The sequence below is a fragment of the Lycorma delicatula genome, chromosome 11 (genome assembly GCF_047948215.1).
Source record: "Lycorma delicatula isolate Av1 chromosome 11, ASM4794821v1, whole genome shotgun sequence".
Taxonomy (NCBI): Eukaryota; Metazoa; Arthropoda; class Insecta; order Hemiptera; family Fulgoridae; genus Lycorma; species Lycorma delicatula.
The window spans coordinates 71,255,277-71,272,491 of NC_134465.1; the positions used below are offsets into that span (position 1 = coordinate 71,255,277).

The window sequence follows — 17,215 nt, forward strand, 5'->3', positions numbered from 1 at the left end:
ACATAAAGTCTGTTTTTATCATCTATGATGGAATCCAAAACTGGACTGATTTCTTGATTTAGCACAGCGCTCAGAATGAGTCCATTTATAATACAAGATTTTTTTTGTTATAATTTTCAATCTTTTGCAAAGGAAATGCAATAACTCTTTATTAGAATAATAATCTTAAGTCACTACTAACTTACAACTTATATTGTGTTATTAAATCCGCTACTTTCTTTTTCTTTTGTTATTATTTTCTTAAAGTTTTGGATCTATATATTTTAAAATATTGTTTATTTATTTGGTTTTTTTTCAATTATCTGTTTCTTAAAAATGAGCCCAACTAAAACATCTTTCTAAGCAAAAATACTTCTAACAAATCATTAATGATTACAATGTATCATACAGTTTGCTCTTTTAAATCTCCAAATTGTAAATTTAACAATTATTCTCAAACAAATTCTTTTAACATAAATAACAAAACTTACAATTCTAATTTTTTATAATTATGTATTTTAAAAGGTATTATTTTTATTATAGTAATGTTTTATAATTTTTCAATAATCCGATTTAAAAAAAAATATATATATATTATTGTAGTATGTTCTTAAAAGAACTCACCAAGCAGCAAGTCTCAGACTGAATTTTCATAACTGTTACTTTAATCCAGCATTAATAGTTAAGGTACCTGCTTACAGTTTGTGTTTCAGTCATCTTATTTAATATGTTTACAAAAATATATTTTACTACATTTCAAAATAACTAAACAGTTATTAACAATTATAAAATTATTGAACAATTAACAATTATTCAATAACAAACAGTTTTAAAAAAAATTCTAACACATTTATTAACTATTTTTCAGTAATTGACTGCAATAAATCTTATTTTTAATGGAACTATTTATTTTACAAACTTACTAAACATAATTTAAGAGTATAAGTATGTACATTAATAAAAATACATATTAGTACAAATTATCATATTTGGTTTTAGGTATATCCAACAGATGTTACAACCTACGGATATAAGAAGAGGTAAAATGTAATACTTGCATCAACAGAGACCAGACAATTCAAGCGAGGCCAAAAAAACGAGGGAAAAGAACACAATGTCTACCTGTTTAACAATATAAATAATATTTTATGTGTATTAGTTTTCTTATCAAATATGAAGTACACTTAATTCTCGATTTTTTAATCCTCTTTTTGCTTGATAATATCACTACATAAGCTTGTAGCTTGTGCATGGAATATGGAAATGGAATTTTGTAGCATATGAAAAATTACATGCTTGACTGGGATTCAAACCTGGAGCATCTGGATGAAAGGCCAAGATACTATCACTCGGCAATGGGGGGAGTGACAGAAAACACAATCATGAGGAAAATCAAAAATTGATAAAAAAAATGTTAGAAGGGTTCAGAATGGTATAACAAGATTTATGACCACCTAATATGTGAACCAAAGTAAAATTTATCTTTTCATGTAACTGCTAAAAAATAAAATTTCAATACTTAACTCCTACATTTTTATTATTCAGAAGAAACTGCAGAATGAAAGATGAACTAAAATTTTCTCTTTAACTACATCAATCTTTTTCATACTTGAAAAATTACCAAGAAACATTTCTCACACAACGAAAAGTGGTTAAGTATTTTTCTAAATCCTTTCTGTTTGGTTGGTAGTACATGCTCAACAGCCAAGATATGATTATTTTTCTACTTAAATTATTAAAATGTTAATTTGATATTCATTTATTTGAAATGTAGAAATTGCAGTAATTAGTAGAAATAAAAAGATCACTTATCCACAGAAAAGTATTAATTAATTAGTACTGGAACTTAAGCTGTGTTGTATCTGAGCATTAGCAACATTGTTTTTAAGCACATCACAAATATCATCTTTAGCAATAATAAAACTGAAATCAAACCGGGTGAGCAACTTAAAACTAAATCACTACAGACTAAACACAGTTGCGACATGTAATATTTTATGAATAACATGAAAATGTAAATTCTGTAGTTACATTAGTTTACATATTTTTACAAAATATTCAAAGTGAGTGCTCTGAGTAGCAATGTATTTTTGAGCTTGAGAGATCATATTGAGAACCATCTGATGCAAAATGTTGTTGTCATATCTTGATTTGTCTATTATCTTAACTGAATGCACAAGCTTCTACAATAGCAACCCTTTCCTTGATCAATTAGGCATTTTAGAAAAACATAACTATAAAGGATGAAACTATACTGCATTGAAGCAATACACAACAGTTTATAATTAAAATCAGAAGATGAGAGTAGCAACACATAAACAGTAGTGACACTAATAGTATCAATATTAACTGCAAATATTAACTTATCAAATAACTGCAGTTTTTGCCAGCTTGGTTTAGTATTACGTTGCTCAACTGGTATTTCACTTAATTTTCAGTAGACAAATTACAAACAAAAAAAAAACAATCGATTATAAGAATATTTAGCTGTCAAAAGAAAATATATCATAAATATCAAACGGCAATATCATATTTCTATAACTATTGAAAGTGAAGTATTATTTTGCTGAATAACGATATTTAGATTACTGTCCATGCACATTATAGTTTTTTAAATATTTATACCTTTAACTAACTACAATTACGGAGTAAAATGACTAATAATTTGTAAAATTGTGCAAAATTTAATACAAGAATGACTGACTACATTCAGTATATCGTGTCTAGCGGGAAATTACTTGATTTCTAATAGCAGTTACATGAAGCAAATTTAAAAAAAATTCTCAATCTCTTGATAGGCAGAAATGTATCCATAGAATTCTATACCATCAATAAAAAATAATAGTACCAAAATGGTAGAATAGAAACATAATATATCATTATTTATAATTAATAAATTTTTTACTATTAAAATATAATAATAATAATCTTTATTTCACGAAATATAAACAGATTACAAGAGAAAATAAAATTATTTATGGTAATAAATTCTTAAAACATAAGCTTAATAGATGTATAACCAAACAATAATATAAAATATAAGTAAAATAATAAAAGTAAACATTTATTTTATAATCTTGTGAAACTAGGTACCCGCTATAGTAATAACTGTATTGGAGGTTAGCATCCAATTATTTTCAGTGACTAAAATAATAAACTAATCATTTATTGAAAAATGGTCAAGTGTAGATTTTCTAGTGGATTACAAAATTAATTACAAGATGCAAGTCTTGTAGTACTAAAAATTCAAACTAGTGAGAAGATTATAGATACACACAGATTATGGTTATTTAACCAAGAACCATAAATACAATACAAGAATACAGTGATAAAATTGAAAGAAAAATAATGATAATAAAAATTATATATATTTAATATACTTTCAGTTACTCCAAACTTTTCAATTTATAAATTAAATCAACATAAAATCATTACAAGTTAATTTCTTCAGCAGTTCAGTATGTTATATAAATGAATATACTTACCAAAGTAAATGTAATAAAAAAGCAAAAGACAACTTACATGTTCTAAAAATTCAGGATTGTGAAATGGACTTCCATATGTAAACATAAAACGATGGCCAAGCATTACAAGTAATGTAGTGTATGTTCTCATTCCATTAATTATAGATAAATCAACAAAACTATCAGGCTTTTTTAGATTTGAAAATGTCTCATAAATCGAAAATGATAACATTACTAATGTAAATTTACCTAAAAAACAAAAAATTAAAATAAATTGATAAATAAAAATTAAGAAATTAATACAAATTCTTGTATTAAAAATAACGTAGAATATTAATTCTAAAATTAACAGATTAAATAAATAACGGTACTCTAGAAATACAGCTTTATATTTTCCAACAAAGATTAAGCTTAAAAAATAAAGCAGAATAATGGGGAGAGAGAGAGAGAGAGTTTACACCATTTTGTAAACAGAATGACAGCAGCATCCTTGTCTAGGTTTAACCAAAAACTATAGTTTATCATATAATAAATATATTTTCTACATGTTACAAAACCTAATCACTGGTTATATTAATAGGTTATTATTACTATAATTCTGAAAAATAGCTATTATATGATGGTATATGATCTGAGTTTATGTATGAAGAGTTTTTTTCTAATGAAAAGAATGAACTTTATTTAGTCTAAATTTATTACAGATTATAAAATAGTTATTGACCGAGACAAAACCTCCTTCAACTTACATTACTTTTTTTTACGTAGATAAATAGAGCCCAATACTTTTTTAACAGTAAATCTCTACAGCAAAATCATACTCTATAAAAATGTTTCTCAACCTGTAATTCATGGTGATTTGAAAGAGGGATCGCAAAATTAGCCTACAACTTTACATGAAAATTATAATGAAATCATTTTATGAGAAAAAAAAATCATTTATTAAACATTTTACTTACATTTATAAGTTCACATGTAAAGAAAACAAATTAATGAGATCGTCGAGTTTGTTTTTCATTTAAAAGTTTCTTCATGTGTGGATCTATGTTAGAAACACATAAAAGCAAATTGTTTTCAAATGATAAAAGATGATTCCTATATTTAGTTTTTAACGCTAACATAGATGACAAACTCTATTCACAGATGTAAGAAATGGCAAAAGGGATTAATATTTTCAATGCTTCTGTGACTTAATTTGCATATTCACTTTGACGAGCAAGCCAAAATATATCTAAATCTTCAGATATGAATTGTAGTTGTAAAACATTACTGGCAGACATTTCGATGAGCTTGTGAATCTCAACTGGCAACTTAGCAGTTGCAACAACATTTTCACTAAATGGATTCAGGACCCATCTCTTTGAGAAATCATTTTTATCTTCTAGGAAATACTCCAGCAGTTGAATTTTTAGCTAACGCAAACATATCTTCATTCTATCCAAAGTGAGGTGTATATTAGTCTTTGTCCAAATTTTTCTCAATATAATTGGAAGTGAGTGGAAACATATAAAAATTTTTGCTTTGAAGATAAATAATCTAGATATGAAGGTTTTTAATGAAGGCAAGGACTTTGTTTATCATTAATAAAATGTTTTTATCACATCCTTGTAAATTCACATTCAAATCATTTAAAAGTAAAAATATATTAGCTAAGTAAGCCTACAGCAACATATACTTACTATTCTGTAAAAACACTGAGAATGGCATTTGTTTATCCTAGAAAAATATTATTAATTCATCTCATAATTCCAATGATGGGTCTGGGTTAACACTTACCCTTGTAATAGCCATCTGACTTCTGTATGGAAAACAAGATTTTTTACTTTTCGCCCATTTCATCACAGAGTTAACAAACAACCTATTCTGTAACCGTCAACTTTTAATAGAATTATCAATTTTTACAGCTTTAAAAAGAATTTGATTGTGATTTTCCGGCATATTTTTTGTGGCAAGAGCATGTCTGTGAAGGAAGCAGTGCGTCCATTCCACCCTTGGTATAAGATGATCTTTTAATTTTTTTCAGAAATCCACGTTCTTTCCTGTTATAGCCTTTGCACCATCACTACATACTACAATTCATTTTGTGCAATCTATATTATAGATTTTAGTAGCTTCATAAAAAACATCAGAAAGACATTGTCCTGTTGCATGATCAGGTACTGATTTGCAAAACAACATATTTTCTTTGATTAATCTGTCTTTATTGCATTCACATCTCATAAAAGATAAGAAATGAGAAATATCTGCCACATCTGTTGATTTATCAAACTGAATACAAAAAACATCACTAGAACTCACTTGCTGAATTATATGATTGTGATCATCAGCAGTCATGTCATTGATTCGCCTTGATACTGTATCATTAGAAAGTGGGATTTTTTCATTTTTTTGCTTCTTCCACACCTATTAAAACACTGACCATATCAGCAGTAATTAATTAACTGACCATATTGCAGCAAGCAATATAAGATTTTCTGCAATTGTATGGGATTTGTACATCTTCTTAATGCAACAAGATAAGATGCTTCAAGTGTACTTTTATCAGTAGGGCTTGATTTACAAATAGAAGCTTGTTGATTTCTCAAATAATGTAATTTTCTTTTGAAAATTCCAATTATGATCTGGATGTTTAGTTTCCAAGTTTTGAATTAATTTTGATGGCTTCATGCTTTCATTGGAGAGGACATAAAAGTAAAAAACACACTGTAGTTTTCCATCCAAAAAGGTAAAATCATAATTTAAATAATTTTCAATGTAAAATCTTGTCTTTTTATCAATATATTCTGGATGTAGATGACTCACTTTGTTTTTTCACAAATTTATCGATTTTGCATAAAAGTAAAAAGTTACAGCATTTGACTATACACTAAAAAATGATACCTAAGTCATTATTTTAAATGAAACTCTGCTTTAAAAACTTAAATAAAGGCACCACATGCACACACTTCTCATTCAACACTAAACTGACATAATGCAATCCCTTACACCCCTTTTATACTACTGAGACCATGACATTCAAACGCATCATGTTCGAACATGATGTTCTCAGAACAAATATCATGCAAGCAGACCAAATTACAAGAATACACACATGAAGTTGAAACCTATAGATTGCTCAAATCTTTACACTTCATTCATGCATGTTCATACCCATTGCTGTCAAAGCAGCTAAATATAGTTTCAGCTATGTTTCATTGGGTTGCAGGGGAGGGGGGGGTCACAAAATATTCAATATATATTTTTTTTATTTTTGGAGGTCAAGGAGCTAAAACGGTTGAGAATAACCTCTCTAAAATGAGGTACATGAAAACAGAGAATGAAAAAACTTTGTAAAGATATTTTATGAATTATTTTTTTCATATAACCATAAAGTAAAAACTTACAAATGGGACCCATATAAGGTGTAGTTATGAACACTAAATGTACACATAGATAAAACTTAATACTATGTAAGCTAAACAGCCTGTCATTTATATCCATTTTTCTTTGTTTTGAAATATAGAGAGATGTTACATACAGATTTTTTAATGTAGTAAACCTATTGCCTTTGTACATAAAGAATTTGGTGGCAAAGGATGGTGCTTATAGAGTTTCCCTGCATCAAATAAAATCTTTGACATTCAAGCTCATTTTAGCCAAAGCTCACAGATTATCTAAGCTCTTCAATTTACATGACATAAAATTGTAATTTTTACACATAAATCCTTGTGTGTGTCTGTGCGCACGCATAGGAATTGATGTTTACTAAAACATCTGCCACTGGACCAGAATCGCCGGTCTAATAAAGAACTGCTGAGCCAGTCTGAGATTTCTTTTACCTCTGTGATTTATTGAACTTTGATGAAGATTTTAGGTGTAAATTTTCCAGGAAATTCCATAACTGAGTGAGCAGGAAATGTAAAGGCTTAAAAAGTGAACATGAAGTAATAATCTGAGGTACTGGCTAAACAAGATTCTATAAGAGACAGCTGCATGGTTTTAAGATTTAAAATTAGAATGAATTTTATTTAAGTATTTAGTTTATAAAAATTTGTTAAATTATTTTCAAAATATTATGATTTTGTAGAAAGTTTAAAACTTTTATAGATTGTCGAGTTAATTAAGTTAATAAAGCATGTTCTGTTTGTAAACTGTACAAATAATTAAAGTAATTTACATAAGTTACTAAGGTGCAAGTATTTTATATACATATTACCTTTGTATTTTATAAAAAACTTACAGAAAACCACTATTTAATTTTTGTCTATTATTTTGACTTCCATTTAGTATTCTGTTTGCACAGCATAACACATGAATATCAAAACCTAGTACAACAATACTAGCAGAGTGAATGTATTTTAATGTAATATACCAATTAATAAGATTCTTTCAAGTTATCACATGATTAACTTGTCATGTCATAGCAGTATGATATATCTCACTGCTATGTATTTACTGCTTATATCTCTTAGATGAAATATTTGACACTACCTATGGATCCCTCTAGCTACTAGACATTCTCATTTTCATTTCTGATAAGTACCATTAATTCTTTTCCTCCTCATTTTGAGATAAAACTGATATTTTATGATTTAATAGTTGAGAAAGAAAGTTTAAAATAAAAATAAAGAGAAGTGAATTTTATATAAGTTTCATAAATTTTTTTTGAAATTTTAAATGGTACTTTTTTCCACTCACTTAATTTTTTTTTGTAATTTACTTGTTTGAGGATATACTTTATTTAAATATATTTATTAAGATATATTGAAATTTTTTTTAGTAAAAAATCTCAAGGAGAAAGAATTATGTCAAACAAAATTTGAAATAATTTTCATATATAAAATACACACATGCGCGCGCACACACACACACACAAACCTTTGAACTCATATTATTCCTTTGTACTGTTCAATTATATTTTTAATTTTATTAATATAAACCACCTAAATCACCTAATACAGTATACTGAAATAAGATATACCTTAAGTATTTTTGTGGGATCCCACATCCTCAGTCATGATTGAAATATTTTAGTTTTTTAATACTCAGTCAAATATCTCAATTATGACTGAGAATGTAGGATCCTGCAAAAGAACTTTCATAGTAAAATTAAAGTAAGATATCTTATCTCAGTATTTTGTACTAGGTAGTTTATATTAATAGGATTAAAATATATATATATATAATAACCTATTCTACTTGTGAAAATAATGGAAAAAGTTCACATAACATATGTCCTAAAATTCTTCATTTGCGAGTTACGGCTAGTGAAAGACTTCGCTCGAATTTCATCTATGCTGGTGAAATGAGGTTGAAGTAGAATTTTTAGGAAGTTAATTAAGGTGCAAAATTAGTGACTTCTTATGGTTTTTGACCTAAAAAATCAAATAAAATAGATCCCAGTACCATTTCTGCAGTATTTGTTGAGAAATTTGGGGTGAAAATCAATAAATTAGGGTAAAAAGCTGGTTTTTAGTTTGATGTAAAATGACTTTGTTAAATGGGTAATAAACACATAAAGCTTGTAGAGAATTTAATTCTAAACAAAATGATGTTCAAAAAAATGAGAAAAAAATCTCAAGAATAGGGAATGCACAACGTTAAATGAGTAAAAATAAAAAAAATTGGAAACATAGAAAGAAAAATACCAGTACCCAAAAAACAGAAGTTGGTTGGAAACTAAAAAAAAATTATGGAAGTTAGACAAATTACTAAAGGTGAATAGAAAATGCTGACTTACCCTCTACAGACACTTAATGAGATTGAGTGAAAACAGACTAACCAAAGAAATTTTTTATAATTAAACAACAAAAAGACAACTACCAAATGGTTCAAAGAACAAAAAAAGCACAAGTCAATAGATTAAAAAGATACTAAGATAGAAACACATGAAATCACAGAGACAAGTTCAGACATAAACTCAAAATATGTGAAGGATTTTAGAAGATAACAATGAATTGACCCAGCGAAGATGAGAAGAACACTCATGCAGAATTAAAAAATACTTGGAACAAAGAAAAGCAATGCCAATAAGTGAAACTGTGTATAGTGATCCTTAACAGGCCGGTGCCAATTAAAAAAAAAAAAAATAGTTAATAATAAATATAATATGTGGAATGATGTACAAGCTATGACAATAAAGTTTGTGGACTCATTTTATTTTAATGATGATGGTTTTTTAGATTCATGTGTATTATACTCCATGAGTTATAGACTCATGTGCTTCACAGACTCATGTGGAATTCTGCTTATTACCTGGAAGTAATGAAACATCTGCATGAAAGAGTTCACAGAAAGAGACCCATTTGTGGCAAGACCATTCGTGGATGCTTCACTACGACAATGTATTCTCTCGATAGTCATCATTGTCGAGCAGTTTTTAGCCAAAATACCTACCTGGTCCTTGAACAACCTCCCCTACTCACTGGATTTTGTCTCCTTTAATTTTTTTATTTCCAACAATTAAAGAAAAATTGAAAGGGCATCATTTTCAGACTCTGGAGGCCATTAAAGAGATAACATCAGAGGTGCTGTCATGAGTAACAGAGGAAAAATTTCAAAAGCATTTCAAAAGCTAGAAAAGGTAAATGGAGAAATGCATTACAGCTCAGGGGAGTATTTTGAAAGCTGCAATTTGTAATTATATTACTTTTTTCAATAAATGAATTTTATAGAATTAATTTGTGAAATTTATTGTGATAACCTGTATACAATAAAAATTCACATAATAAATAAACAGTCCAGAATACAAGCAACTTGGCTTAATGAAGAAATATCTGATTATAGAGTCCACCTCATTTCTAGTGCTTCACTAACTGAAACTGGTTTCTGCTAACTGATACCCATCCAAAAATGTAAACTTATATATTTAAATCTATATTTAAAGATATATTATTTATATATCAGAAAAATAAACAGAAAACAAACAGAACAGTCATCCAAATTACTGTTACTAGCATCTCAAAAAAATTGGTGATAGGGAATTACATGCAGCCTTGTATTATGTATATAATTGTTAAGTCTTTAGAGCTAGTATGGACTGTATTGATATTCCGATGAAATGATGAAACCATGTTCTTCTAGGATAGTTGAATTTAATTTTGTCACATTAGACACACTTAAAATACTATACAAAACAAGTTACATTAGACTAAGAGAACGCATGACCGCGCCGGACGGGATTGTTCGCTCGAATGAAAGTGTAAAACTGACTTGCAGGCCAGCACTAATAGATACTAGAGCGCAGCACTACCTGGCTCAAACTAGGAACAGAACAATAATAAAGCATGTTTTCAACTGTTTGGAAATCAGTTCACAAAAAAGAAATTTCTGAATTTTATGAATGAACTAACAGTAAATATTCTAAGCAATATTGACACCACTTACTACCACTTTGTGAGGGTATTTCAACAAGATTGTAACATAATTTCATTGACTTACGGAAAGTTCACTTCCACCATCTTTTATAAGTACTAATGCTACGAACTTGTAAAAAGAAACATGAGTATTAGAACTTTTTGGAGTAGGCTTTTTTCTATCTCGTTCCAAAAATCTATAAGAAAAATTAAATTAATGAAGAAACCTACTACAAAGCCTGTAAGTCCTTCTTTGTGCAAGAAGTGGTTGTGCAGATGCAGAATTTTGCAGTAGGCCAGTTTTAAATAATTCATCTTCATTAAAGTACAAATTTAGACAAGTCACATAAAATACTGGCTTATTTAGTATATATTATTTAAAAACTCAAATTTGTAATATCATTTCATTAAAAAATCTTTTTAATATTCATAAAACATGTCTTATACAGATTGACTTATAACACATTCTGCTGCCATAGATGTCTTCTAACTGGGAACTGTTATTCTTGGTGATGAGTATCATGAAAAATATAAATTTAATTTAAAAATTTCAAATTAGTTTCATAAATTTATAAGATTAATATTTACCTTTTTTCTCAAGTTTCTCCCACTTAGAATTTCTATAAAATAGTATATCAATAACTGAAAAGTTCACCACCAACACTATCATGAAAAGAATAAATAACCTAAAACAATATTGTCATATGCAACAAATACATTATATTTAAAAAATATAACTATATCCTATTCAGTTAGCTTATAGAGTTCAAGTAAACAAACTGTGCATATGAGCATTTATCTCCTGTAAATCCCGATGCGTATAAAAGAAACTACAAGATGCTAATATTCAGTAACCACGTGCTATTATATTTCAAACTATTAATATATTTTAAATTTAAATAAATTAAAACATTTTATTTGAGATTTTAAGAGTAATGGAACTGCCAATCGTTCACAAACAGTAAAATTTCACCAATATCTTAGGTTAAATTTCTATGATAATAAACAAATAATAAATTCAATTCAGTTTTCGTCATCTGATTACAAGAAATTCGTAATGCTGTCAGTATAAGAGGCTCAATTTTGTTTTCTATTATATATCAAATTCCCAATAATTTGGTTCAATAGTATCCATTACATGTTTTAAATCATTTTTTCATTCCTGCTGGCTTGTTTTATTGATAGCTTTTAAGCATAAATTTTTAATATCATATATTTTAAAAGCAGTATTTTCTGATGTTATGTAAAGTTTGACTTGTGTCCAAATTAACTCAATCAGGTTGAGTACACAACGATAGGGAGGTAATTGAAGTACAGTTTTACCACTGCATCTTGTTAACTCATCAGTTTTAGACACATTAAAATTACTTTTAATACGCAAAACCCTTTACAATAATTGGACCTTAAATTCATCCTCTTAAAAATCACTCCTTTTGAACTAAGCCACATTTCGATATCATTTTTTTTTTGAAGATACGGCTGGAATTTTTCCATTTTACATGAATTATAATGACTGCTGTCTAAGACAATAACTGAATTATCTTTCAGAGGAGGTAACACATCGCTGAACTATTTCTCAATAAATAAAATTCAAATACTTTTTTACAAATCACGTTTTTATCAAAACTGTCAACTTTTTCTTCAAGTGACCTGCAGGAGTTTTGTTTTCTTAAGAGACTGTTGTAATTCATTAGTAGATTTATACTCACGAATCACATTGTATAGTGAAGCAGCACACTTCCACTTACGTTAGCAGTTTTATTAATGACGTCTGAAATCAACGCCATAAGATAACTCTGTAATTTGCTTTTTTAAGCATTTAAAATGATGTGTTTTTCCACACGACTTAAGGGCTTTTTCATGGCCTTTTTTTTTGGAGGGGATATCAATAATTGTGCACTATTATCAGCTAAACTGGTATCAGACATAGTGTCAAAATAATAGTCTAATTCAAGACGTACAGACACAAATCTAGACTATACACTACACTCTCGTTCCAGTAAACTTAATAAAATTACATTATCGGTATTATATTAACTTTAAATAATATTAGAGTAATAAAATAAGTAACATAAACACAAAAACTGAACATGAGAACAAAAGATTGATCATATGAAAAGATCAAGGGTTTTATAGAATTGAAAGACCTAATATTATGAATTTATAAACGATTGATTACATGAATGACTAATTAATTACATGTTGACTAATATGAAAAATGATTATGGTGTTGTATACAAATCGGTTGTGTTGTGAATCATCACTGATACAAGGGATGCGATTCAGCAGAAACATGATGAAATTACTAACACAAATACAACATTTGTTTACTCTTAACTCTACAAGCTAACTGAATACAGTCAGTATAAGTACATTAATACAGTTACTTCAAAATTTCATTCAAATCATAAAAATCAAACTTAATTCTATATTTTGGGAACATTAATGCGCTTAAGCACAATGACTGCCACTTATGTATATTTAAACTTTCCACTGTAGATGAAAGGTTTTGTGTTCTTTTTTTAATTTAAATTATCCTATCCACATCACATAATATTAAATAGACATCAGCATTCAATACACATTAGGTGTATATATATATATATATATATATTTTCATTCCTGGGAGGCAGATAAAATTGTTGCCAACAGTGGTATCCACTCCACACATGGTTTATAGTATAACTCATACTTGTAAAAAGTAGCTATAAATTATAAATACAATTTAAATGTAGCCTAAAAAAGTACAACAATTTAATCAAATACTTCTTTGAACAAAGAACAAATATAATTTTATTTGATACCAGTGTGCTGCACTGTTGTACTCTGCTATTTGATGCATTTTCTAGCTGTTAGTAAGTTACCACAAGATAAAGATTAATGAATTAAATGGTTAGTAGAATTGAATCAGATATTAAAGTAAAGTGTAACGGTAATTACGTATAAACGCCACCGCAGCTACAGCTTTAAACAAAGTAGTCAATCGTATTTCGGTGGAAAATGGGCCAAATAGAGTTTAACATAGATTCAAAACAGTCTCTTTATTAATTTTAATAAATGGTTATTTATATTTATTTATTTTATAATTTAACCAAACTTAACCTACGCTCGCTAACCTTGACTAATTAACAGGAGTGTTTTGATTATTTAAATAATAAATAATTGCAATAATTACTGCATTTATTAAATAAATATTCAAAAAATTACGGTGTTAATTAGTCAAGGTTAGCGAGGGAAGCGAGCGTAGGTTAAGTTTGGTTAAATTATATTTATAAAATAAATAAATATAAATAACCATTTATTAAAATTAATAAAGAGACTGTTCATTTTCCACCGAAATCTGATTGACTACTTTGTTTTTTAATAAAGCTGTAGCTGCGGTGGCGTTAATACGTAAGTACCAGCGTAACTTTAGTAGTAAATGCTTCAGCTCATGCATCACAACTTATCCAGAGTTTCTTGGCAAATTACATGATTGAACTTCAGCAGCTGCTTATTCACTAGACATAGCTCCCTAAAATTTTTAGCTTTTTCCTAGGCTTAAAATATCACTTTAAGGAAATAAATTTAAAGATAGAGAGAGATCAAAAGAAATGTGATAAGAGGACTTACAGACCCCTAAAACTGACAACTAAATATTTTCAACAATGGAGACATCACTGGGATAAGTATGTTACATCAGAAGGGACTTACTTTGAAAGGGTCACTGAACTAAATAAGTAGAGTATTTTTGTTTTTATGAGTTAAAGTCGAATACTTTCTGATCATGCTATGCATGCTTTTGGAACACAATATTAACAACAGTAATACTTTTTGTTGACAGTGATGAAATGGCAAAAAATTAAAAATTTTAAAACTCATTTTCAAATAATGGAAGTTGTTTTAACACAAAAATTATATCTAATTATCAGTACTTTCTTCAGCAGTTTCCAAAAGCACTGTTGCTTCTTTAGTAGTAAAATCCCTTTGGTATATAATCAAAAAATGCATTCAATATTAAATTTTATATTTGTTTCTTTTATTAAGTTGATTTTGTAAAATTTTGAATATGAGGGGTACCCATAAATATCTGAAATTGAATTGTGGTGGATGGAGTTTCTGTACTACACAATTTTCTTGCAAGGAAAACATCATATGACTTTTTCTGTATCTGTTTACCAAGTGGCGTCATCTTTTCTTTCTTTTTCCTGTTTAGCCTCCGGTAACTACCGTTTAGATAATTCTTCAGAGGATGATATGTATGAGTGTAAATGAAGTGTAGTCTTGTACATTCTCAGTTCGACCATTCCTGAGATGTGTGGTTAATTGAAACCCAACCACCAAAGAACACCGGTATCCACAATCTAGTATTCAAATCTGTGTAAAAATAACTGGCTTTACTAGGACTTGAACGCTGGAAAGCGTCACCTGGAAAGGTTATGTCTGCCTTTGCGAAAGCTGTTTTGCCTGCTTCTCGTTTCTTGTCAAAAGTGTACTTCAATAAACAGAGCATGGCCTTGAAGTTTTGCTTCATGCTGGGGAATTCCCTAAAAATTATTGTGATGTTGAAAACAGCTTATAAGGATACTACTATGGGAAATCTCAATATACATTTTAAAGAGATTTAAAAAAAATATATTTATTTATAAATAAAAAAAAAAATTTGGGCCAACAAAGACAACAGCACATTCTTTCTCCATCACGTTCAGAATTCTCAGTTCAAATTTGTTTAGATAAGTGTTGCTCAATTAAAATATAATTTCAAAAATATAAAATATAATACCTACATTAATGTGATGCTATTGTTGGTAAATGTTAATGGCGTTTTGATGTGACAATATTTTTTATCCAGTTCAACAGTAGCAACAATTCCTTTTTTGGCTAGAATTGGAATGATCCTTTCTTTTAAACTAATTTTTATTTCATCTACCGTACATGATGATGGCACACATACAGCCCAATATATTAAATTCCTCTGTTTTTTTGATAGATCAACAGTTACCTTGAAAAAGAAATACAATAAAATTATTAAATAAAAAAAATTAAATCTTAAGTGTGCATTTCAATTTTTGATGAAGAATTAAGAAATCCTTGACATAGATCTTTCAATCACGCAATAAAATTTTTAAGCCTAAAGCTCTGCTATTACAGAACTCAGAAAAATTGAAAGGGTGACCAAAACATTAAAATACAAGTCAAAAAAGTAGATTAATTATTATCAAGGAAAAGCACCTTATGCCAGGTGTACAAGAAAAAGTATTTTCCATTGCCTTTTATACTCAGCTAAATACACTTTTGTAAATCATATAATCAAATGCAAGTGATACCTTCATTCTGTTCATCACATGACTGGTTGTATAATGAACACCAATACTTTAAAAAACATTTCTGACTTTTCATATGAAAGTTCTTAACAGTTGGTAATGAAAATTATTTAGAATTTGTTTTTCAAATGAACTAAACCAAATTTAATAAAATAACAATATTAAACATTCTTGTACAAATTAGATAAATTTAAAAAAAATTACATCACACTAACAAACAAAACTTAATGAAAGGGAAAATTTTTAAAATAATAAACAAAACAAACCATTACACACATAACACAATTACCAAATAAACTGAATTGTTCAGATTGCATAATGTTGTACATTGGTCAAACAGGATGTAGCTTTGAAGACACTTCTAAACTCACAGTAGCTACCTGGCCTTAGTGGTTAGAGGCAGAGGCAAGATGAAAATAAGGAAAAGATCCACAACTTGTGAGCCGACCTGCCAGTAGGCAGGGAGGCTCATCAAAGTTGTAAGGAATCACACTCCCCAGGGCTGAGTAATACTCGATTGTCGAGTCAGCCCAGGAGAGCAAAAAAAAAGAAAAAAAAGCAGCTTACAAGGGTAACAATAGTAACACCAATTGCTAAAAATTTGGTTCAGTTTATCGGTTATAACGTTTATTTTTCTCTTTTCTTATGCCAAAAATCATTCCTTTATATCTTATTACTAAATACAATCATAAAACAAAAAATTCAATCAGTATTTTAACCTATTCAGGTAATTATTGCAAATAAATTTTCAATATATTAATAAAAATTACCTCATATTGGAAGGTTCAAAAAACAAACTTTCTGTTTATTCTCCATGATATATGTAATATTAAATATAATTGATCCCTAATCTCTTTTGGGGAATTTTAAATACCTCTCTTAATTTTAAATGTAATTACATTCACAATGATTATACTGAACAAAAACATTACCTGTAATAGCAATATTATGAATACGATACATTATCATGGTCACCTAATAGTTTAATAAAAAAGTGAACTTTCGTATCTCTTACTAACTATGAAAAACATTTTTGTCATAAACCTTAAAGTATAAATGAAATATTTTCTGATAGAGTAAATTGGTTTCTTTCTCATAAAACTATATACAAATTCCATTAAATATACTATAGAAAGGA

The 17,215-nt window shown here is 28.2% G+C and overlaps 1 protein-coding gene across 1 annotated transcript in view; it reads right to left on the bottom strand.

Moving 5' to 3' along the window:
- The window catches only part of LOC142331969 (nose resistant to fluoxetine protein 6-like), a 51,576-nt gene that overhangs the window by 20,593 nt on the left and 13,768 nt on the right, over nt 1–17,215 (bottom strand). Inside the window, exons 4-6 of the mRNA XM_075378018.1 lie at nt 15,541–15,755; nt 11,363–11,460; nt 3,502–3,692 (exon numbers count right to left, since the gene is read on the bottom strand). Of these exons, the coding sequence (XP_075234133.1) occupies nt 3,502–3,692; nt 11,363–11,460; nt 15,541–15,755 (504 nt within the window). The remainder of the gene's footprint in view (nt 1–3,501; nt 3,693–11,362; nt 11,461–15,540; nt 15,756–17,215) is intronic.